Here is a 9,283-nt window from a genome sequence, read left to right as displayed (position 1 = left end):
GCAGCGGATGACAAAAAAGGGAGAAAAACGATTATGAAAGTAAATTGGCAACAAATATAAAAACAAACAGTGAGCGCTTCTATGGGTATAGAAAAAGAGAGTAGCTAAAGGGAGTGTGGGACTTTGGAGGATGTGACTGTAGAATTGATCACAGGGAACAGGGAAATGGCAGATAATTTAAACCAATATTTTGCATCTCTCTTCACAGTGGAGGACAGTTTAAACTTCCCACAGATATCAGATAATCAAGGGCCTAATAGGAAGAAAGATCTTGTAACTGTCTCTATAACGAGGGACAAAGTACTTGACAAACTAATGGGACTAAAGGCAGACAAGTCGCCAGGACCTGAGGCCTACATCCTAGAGTTTTAAACCAAGTGGCTGCAGAGGTAATGGAAACATTGGTCAAAATATTCCAGATCTCAGTGGATTCCAGGAGGGTCCTAGCAGATTGGAAAACCGTTAATGTGATGCCCCTGTTCACGAAGGGAGGGAGACAAAAAAGCAGAAAACGATAGGCCAGTCAGTCTAACATCTGTCATTGGGAAAATGCTGGAGTCCATTGTGAAGGAAGAAATAGCAGGATATTTAGAAAAGCTTAATGCAATCAAACCAAGTCAACATGGTTTTGTGAAAGGGAAATCATGTTTGATAAATTTGCCAGAGTTCTTTGATGGTATAACAAGCAGAGTTGATAAACTGGTACCGGATGCTGTGGTGTATTTGGATTTCCCGAAGGCATTCGATAAAGAGCTACATTAATGATTACAGCACAAGACAGGAGCTCATTGGGTATTGGGAATAATGTATTAGCATGGATTGAGGATTGGTTGACACACAGAAGACGGAGTTGGGATGAATGGGTCTTTTTCAGGTTGGAAAGATGTAACTAGTGGAGTGCCACAAGGATCAGTCCTGGGCCCTCAATTATTTACTATCTATAGTAATGACTTGGAGGAGGGGGCAGAGTGTAATATATCCACATTTGATGACTATCCAAAAATAGGTGGGAAGACATGCTGTCATGAGGACGTAAGGAATCTGCAAAGGAGAAAGATAGGTTTAGTCAGTGGGCAAAAACTTGGCAGATGGAGTTTAATGTAGGAAAGTGTGAGGTCATGTACTTTGACAGGAAGAATCAAAAGGCAGATGATTATTTAAATGGAGAGAAACTCCAAAAAAGTGCAGCACAGAGGGATCTGGGTTCTTGTCCTTGAAACACAAATGTTAGTATTCAGGTGCAGCAAGCAATTAAAAAGACAAATGGAATTTTGACCTTTATTGCCAGGGGGTTGGAGTTTATAAATAGGGTCGTCTTGTTACAACTGTACAGGGTGTTGGTGAGGCTGCACATGGAGTACTGTGTACAGTTTTCATCCCCGTATTTAAGAAAGGATAGACGAGCATTGGAAGCAGTTCAAAAGATATTCACTCGGCTTCTACCTGAGATGAAGGGGTTGACTTATCAAGAACGGCTACACAGGTTAGCCCTTTATTCATTACAGTATAGAAGAATGAGGGGTGACCTTATTGAAACGTATAAGATTCTGACAGGGCTTGACAGGGTAGATGCTTCCACGAGTGGGGGAATCTCGAACTATGGGACATAATTGCAGAATAAGGGGACACTCATTTTAAACTGAGATGCAAAGGAATTTCTTCTCTCAGAGGGTAGTGAGTGTCTGGAATTCCCTACCCCAGAGAGTTGTGGAGGTGAGATTACTAAAAGTATTTAAAGAGCAGGGAGATGGATTTTTGAAAAATTGGGGAGTTGAGGGCTATGAGGAGCTAGCATGAAAGAGGAGTTGAGGTCTGAGGCAGATCAGCCATGATCTTACTGAATGGTGGGGCAGGCTTGAGGGGCGCAATGGCCTTCTCCTACTCCTATTTCTTATGTTCTTAGGTTCTGAAATAAATAACATAAGAAACAGGAGCAAGACTAGTCCATTTGACCCCCCTGCCTGCTTTCAATTCATTAAAATTATGGCTGATCTGATTGTGGTCTTAATTTCAATTTCTTGGCTTCCCCCATAACCCTTTATTCCATTGTAGATCAAAAATCTGTCTGTCAGATCAGAGAATGACAGCTATATAATGCATCCCATACTCAATTACAGTCCATGAAACTGATGGACACAGGGCAAATTTCATTGACATAGAGTAGTAGAGAATAAAAAGCACAATGAGAGTCACGGAATAAACAACAAATTCACTTACAATTCCAGAGACAGAGATATTGAATGAATCTCAGGCTCACTGTCAGTGCCAGTTACTGATGAAAACTGAATTTATCCGTACACATATTCAGTTTGACAGACTGATTGGTACATAAGTATATTCATACTCACAGGGAGTAGCAGAAACTGACATACACCACATTAATCCCACCTCACACAGTACTGGAGCCTGAAATGATGAATTGGAACCAGATGTAATCACAAAATAGAAAATAAATGTTACTGAATAAAGTGCATGTTTGCATGTGTCAAACTCATTGAGTGATGGTGGTTTAATGCTGACCAAAGCTGCCTTCCAAGCAGTTGAGATTTTAGATTTTTAGATTTAGAGATACAGCACTGAAACAGGCCCTTCGGCCCACCGAGTCTGTGCTGACCATTAACCACCCATTTATACTAATCACTACATATTTCTACCACATCCTCACCTGTCCCTATATTCCCCTAACACCTACCTATACTAGGGGCAATTTATAATGGCCAATTTACCTATCAACCTGCAAGTCTTTTAGCTGTGGGAGGAAACCGGAGCACCCGGAGGAAACCCACGCAGACACAGGGAGAACTTCCAAACTCCACACAGGCAGTACCCAGAATTGAACCCGGGTCGCTGGAGCTGTGAGGCTGCGGTGCTAACCACTGTGCCATTGTGCTGCCCTCGGTTCCTTCCTGCAGGTCAGGTATCAATTCTAATACCATCCAGCTGCATTGATACCTTAATTGTCAATGTAATTTCCAAAATAAAATTGACAAAATACTCTCATCATCCATGTGCAGCTCCCATATAGCTGAGCTTCAGTTTTCTTTCAATGAGAACTATGTTAACCAAAGCACAGCCTTTAAACTGATAAATGAGTTCTCAGTCAGAAACAATGGCAAAGATCTTTGTTAAATAGAGCAAAAAAAAAATGGAGCCTGTAAATTTCACCAGTTAAACTGAGCTCTGGGTAATGATTGAACCCACAATGATAGACTCACAGACCAGAAACTGACAAGGACAGAGTTCAAGCTACACGCAGATATATCTGAGGCTTCAAAATACAGACTAAGATGTTTCTCACATAAAAGAACATAAGAACTAAGAGCAGGAGTAGGCAATTCAGCCCCTCAAACCTGCTCCGCCATTCAATACAATCATGGCTGATCTCATTTCGGCCTCAACTCCACTTTCCTGCCCGTTCTCCTTAACCGTTCAACCCAATATTAATTGAAAATCTGACCATCCGCTCCTTAAATTTACTCAACGTCCCGTCATCCACCACACTCTGGGGTAGTGAATTCCACAGTCTCACGACCCTTTGAGAGAAGTATTTTCTCCTCATTTCTGTTTTAAATCTGCTACCCCTTATTCTGAAACTATGACCTCTCGTTCTAGATTGTCTCACAAGAGGAAACATCCTCTCTGTCTACTTTGTCAATCCCTGAATCATCTTATATACATCAATTAGATTTCCCCTCATTCTTCTAAACACTAAAGAGCAAAGGCCTAAACTGCTCAATCTTTCTTGATAAGACGAACCCCTCATCTCTGGAATCAGTCTAGTGAACCTCCTCTGAATTGCCTCCAATGCAACTACATCCCTCCTCAAGTAAGGGGACCAAAACTGTACTTAATACTCCAGGTGCTGTCTCACTAATACCTTGTACAGTTGCAGCAACACTTCCCTACTTCTATACTCTTTTCCTTTCGCAATGAATGCCAAAATTCCATTTGGGTTCCCTAATACCTGCTGCATCTGCATACCAGTTTTCTGCAATTCACGCACGAGAACGCCAACATGCCTCTGTTCCAAAGCACTCTGACGTTTCTCTCCATTTTGATTATAATTTGACTTTCTATTCTTCTGACCAAAATGGATAACCTCACACTTATCCACGTTAAACTCCATCTGCCACATTTTGGCCCATTCACTTAAGCTATCCATATCCATTCGTATATTTCTTATTTCTTTATTGCAACTTACTATCTAACCTGTTTTCATGTCATCAGCAAATTTGGCTATCGTGCCTTCTGTCCCTGCATCCAAGTCATTAATATAGATTGTAAATAGCTGGGTCACAAGGACCGAACCCTGTGACACCCCACTAGTTATATCTTGCCAACCAGAAAAAGACCCATTTATACTGAACCTCTGTTTTCTGTTGATTAGCCAATCCTCTATCCAAGCCCATAAATTGGCCCTAACCACATGTGATCTTTCCTTTTGTTCGGCACCTTATCCAATACCTTCGTAAAGTCCAGATATACTACATCTACAGGATCCCCATTATCCACTTTGCTTGTTACATGTTCGAAGAACTCTAGCAAATTAGTCAAACACGATTTACCCTTCATAAAACCATGCTGACTCAGATGTATTGCGTTTTGACTTTCCAAATGACCTGTTATTACATTTTAATAATGGATTCTAACAATTTCCCAATATAGATGGATGTGAAACTAACTGGTCTATAGTTTCCTACTTTCTGCCTTCCTCCCTTTTTGAAGAAGGGCGTTATATTGGCATTTTTCCAATCCACTGGAACCTTTCCTGCATCCAGGGAATTTTGAAATATTATAACCAATGGATCCACTATCTTGCTGCAACTTCCTTTAAGACCCTAGGATGAAGGCTATCATGACCTGGGGACTTGTCTACCTTCAATCCCAATGGTTTGCTGAGTATTTTTTTCCTAGTGATGATTGTTTTAAGTTCTTCCCTTTCTATAAACTCTGCATTCCCTGTAACAGACAGGAGCAGAAAAAAAACCTGCACTCACAATCAGATACAGACAAATTGCAGGTTAGGGATTGAGAGATATAGAGTGAAACTTACATTTGCATACCAGAAACTGAATGATACAGCAAAATAGACAAGAAAACAACACTCACCTGTGAGAGCAGAGTAAAATTATACAAACATACCAGAAAGAGAGAAGCATGAAGCAAACCCCACACACACTGCAGAAACTGATAGGTAAAGATCAATACTGTAAGGCACAAAGGAATTAAAGGTTCAAACGCACACTCACATTTCAGCGGCAGACAAATGTCGAGTAAATCCCATACTCCCATCGCAGAAACTGACAAAACACGAAGTGAAAACTACACACATACCAGAAACTGACAGGTACAGAACAGAATACATATTTAAATACCAGAAAATAAAACCAACATTCACACACCACAGAATGACAGGTACAGTGTAAACACCACATCATACTCCAAAAACTGACAGATACAGACTAAATCAATACTCCCGTACCAGAAACTGTCAGGTACAATGGCGATCACTGGACGATATTTAGTTTGTAGGGCAGGGAATTAATAAGTGACACAATGTTTGAACCGGTTGGTGAACGTGCTTATTTGAGAACTCAAAGTTAACTTGGCTGAAATTTGAACAGTTGGTATTGAAATCTCTGCAGTAAATCGATTATTTCAGAGAGGCTGTCAGTGGATCTTACAAGAGCCGTTGTGCTTGGTGCTTTATTTCTGTACATTGTGGAGATCTACAAGGAGCTGTTCTGCTTGGTCACTGCCTTTGTCCCTTTCGACATGGTGGACTTGGCAAGCTCCCCAGGCAGCAACAGGCCCATCGCAATGGAGACGTGCATACAAAAACCGTAAGGAGCAAATGATTGTGGCTGGTGCCATCTTCTGGCCGAAAGTGAGTCGTGCAACGAGAGAACCATTCATTTGTAACTATTTTAATTGGAGAGAAATAACAGAGTGTGGTGGAGACACATTCAATAGAGCCCTTCCAAAGTGAATTGGATATTGATATGAAGAGTAAATCAAAATTACCAAGCTATGGAGAAAAGGCCGGGGAGTGGGACTAGGTGAGATACTCTTGCAGAAACCTGGCCCAGACAGAATGGGCCGAATGTCCTCTTTCTGTGATGCAACCATTCAATGATTCTATCCTTCAATGGTAACATAAACGTGGTAATGAAAACAAAGTGCTGGATATACCCATCAGGGCAGGCAGCACCTGCAGAGAGAGCAACAGATTTAACGTTTCAGGTCTGTGATCTTACATCAGAGTATTTACATTACATTCTGTTTTTATTTCAGATTTCCAGCATCCACAGTATTTTGTTTTTGATGAACATAAACTAAAAGTTTCAGATTAAAATGCTTGCAAAGCATTTGATTAATCAGAAGGCTATTGTGTGTAGTTGCTCCATAAATGAAGCCTGAGGGGCCTGTTTCCAGAAACAATCTTGTTATAGTGGTGAGCAAAGCTGCTTTCCAAGCAGTTGAGTTAGTTTTGATTCCTGGCCATCACAATGACCATCTTTATTGCCCTGTTGAATGTCAGGCTTTAATTCTGGAACTTGAATTAAACTATCTAAAAATGTCAGAGCAATTGATAAAATTCTCATCATCCATGCAGTTCTCACATAAAATGGACCTGTGGTTTCTTTTTATGGCTACTATATTTTGAAAAGCCTTTAAAATAATCAGGTTTCAGTCACAAACAAATAGTAAACATACAGATATTTCCAGCACAGAAGGAAGCCATTGGGCCCATCGACTCCATGCCAGCTCTCCATAGATGAATCCAGTCACACTCATTTCCCCACACGATCCTTGTCGCTCTGCAAGTGTATTTCCTTCAGATGCCATCCCAATATCCTCTTGACGTCATTAACTGCCTCAGCTTCTTCCACCCTTGTGGTCAGTGAGTTCCAGGTCATTACCATTCAGTACATAAAAAGTTCTTTCTCGTATTCCATCGTGGCAGATGGAGTTTAATCCAGACAAATGTGAGGTAATGCATTTTGGAAGATCTAATACAGGTGGGAATTATCCAGTAAGTGGCAGAACCCTTAGGGGTATTGACAGGCAGAGAGATCTGGGCGTACAGGTCCACAGGTCACTGAAAGTGGCAACGCAGGTGGATAAGGTAGTCAAGAAGACATATAGCATGCTTGCCTTCATCATTCGGGGCATAGAGTATAAATATTGGCAAGTCACGCTGCAGCTGTACAGAACTTTAGTTAGGCCACAAGTGCAATTCTGGTCGCCACACTACCAGTCGGACGTGGAGGCTTTGGAGTGGTTACAGAAGAGGTTTACCAGGATGTTGCCTGGTCTGGAGGACATTAGCTATGAGGAGAGGTTGGATATACTCGGATTGTTTTCACTGGAACGACGGAGGTAGAGGGGCGACATGATAGAGGTTGACAAAGTTATGAGTGGCAAGGACAGAGTGGATAATCAGAAGATTTTTCCCCAGGGTGGAAGAGTCAGTTTCCTGGGGACATAGATTTAAGGTGAGAGGGGCAAAGTTTAGAGGGGATGTGCGAGGCAAGATCCTTGCACAGAGGGTGGTGAGTGCCTGGAACTTGTTGCAGGGGGAGGTGGTGGAAGCAGGTACCATAGAGACGTTTAAGAGGCAACTTGACAAATACATGAATAGGATGGGAATAGAGGGATATGGACCCCGGAAGTGCAGAAGGATTTAGTTTAGGCAGGCATCAAGATCGGCGCAGGCTTGGAGGGCCGAATGGCCTGTTCCTGTGCTGTACTGTTCTTTGTTCTTGTTCAGAATGAAAGACCCAGCACATTCTTAAAAAGACATCTGAAGTCGGTGCTCTTCAGTGACAACCAGCTAAGAGAAACATTTCACAGACAAACGATTTGAAGCCACGCAGGCAGAGCTCAATGAATTAGTTGTCAATCGCGTTCACCACCAGACCACCTAGTCTGCCTGGGCCTAAATAGATGTGCGGTGGAATGATAGGTAGAGGATGAAAAAGTAACGGGCCAGTTCCAACAAAATTGAAATAATTGAAGAGACAGTAACAGAGGGAGTCAGAAGGTCAGGGATGTCGGCAGATAGGTTTTTTGGCACATAACACAGAATATCTCTACTCCTCTTTTGTCCTCCACGAAAAGGGATCAATCTATAATCAGTGATGTAGAATTATTATGAAAATTGACCTGAAATGTGTCCGGTTGCAGGATACTGTGAATGAGGCTTTCAGCCGCTGGTTACAGACAGTATCATAAAAAGAAAAGAATAAAGCAGAATACATGGCGGATTACAAAAGCGAATCTGGAACAATCAGGGACAAAATGTGGAATAAAAAAAATAAAAGGTTTTTACAATGTTTTCTGTAAAACAATGTGACCTATAAATGTAATATTCAACATTGAAGCCGCCCCTTGTTTTCCAAATATATTGGCGGGCTTTTCAAATGTGAAAAATCGTTGGGAGGCTGACAAATTCACGCTCTTATTTTTCGCTCTCAATTCTTGTGATTGGTGAATTGAGCAGCTCTCTGATTGGTAACATGTACAGTACAATGACACCGAGTGCTGACTGACCAATCAGCAGTGTCCCCAACACCATTCCTCCAGAAGGTACAAGGAGGAGGAATGTGGGCGGATCTCAGCAGACTTCGTGAAAGTGTTTGTGAGATTGTGGCAATGTCTGGAAGAGGGAAGACCGGTGGTAAATCTCGGGCCAAACCCAAGTCTCGCTCCTCCCGAGCTGGATTGCAGTTCCCGGTCGGCCGTGTTCACCGCCACCTCAGGAAGGGGAACTATGCTGAGCGGGTGGGTGCCGGAGCCCCGGTCTATCTGGCTGCTGTGCTCGAGTATCTGACAGCTGAAATCCTCGAGCTGGCCGGCAACGCGGCCCGGGACAACAAGAAGAGCCGCATCATCCCCAGACACCTGCAGCTGGCCGTCCGCAACGACGAGGAGCTGAACAAGCTGTTGGGAGGGGTGACCATCGCTCAGGGCGGGGTGCTACCTAATATCCAGGCCGTGCTGCTGCCCAAGAAAACCAGCGCTCCGAGCACGAAGGGCAAGTGAAGCGGCCTGACTTGAATCTGTGAACCCAAAGGCTCTTTTCAGAGCCACCCACTTTATCTGTGAAAGGGCTGGTTACTGTCTGAAAGACTGTAATATTGTACTATTATCGTTGTTTTGTGTTGGAATGAAGTGTACTGGATTTTGGCATTTAGCTGCTCATCAGATGAAATGCATTCTAATTCCCTCAGACCCTATTGGAAAGGCACTTTTACCATTCTACCCTTTATGTACCACA

General features: G+C 42.5%; 1 protein-coding gene across 1 annotated transcript; it reads left to right on the top strand.

Moving 5' to 3' along the window:
• Positions 1–8,658: 8,658 nt before the first annotated feature.
• Positions 8,659–9,015, top strand: LOC137356459 (histone H2A-like; the record flags this gene model as incomplete). Its single annotated transcript, XM_068022352.1, has 1 exon — positions 8,659–9,015. A coding segment is annotated over exon 1 (357 nt), but the record flags the coding sequence as incomplete, so codon positions are not given.
• Positions 9,016–9,283: the final 268 nt, after the last annotated feature.

This window comes from Heterodontus francisci, chromosome 45 (genome assembly GCF_036365525.1).
Source record: "Heterodontus francisci isolate sHetFra1 chromosome 45, sHetFra1.hap1, whole genome shotgun sequence".
Classification (NCBI taxonomy): domain Eukaryota; kingdom Metazoa; phylum Chordata; class Chondrichthyes; order Heterodontiformes; family Heterodontidae; genus Heterodontus; species Heterodontus francisci.
Note: the sequence above shows the minus strand (reverse complement) of the source record. Positions and strands in the feature narration are given on the sequence as shown.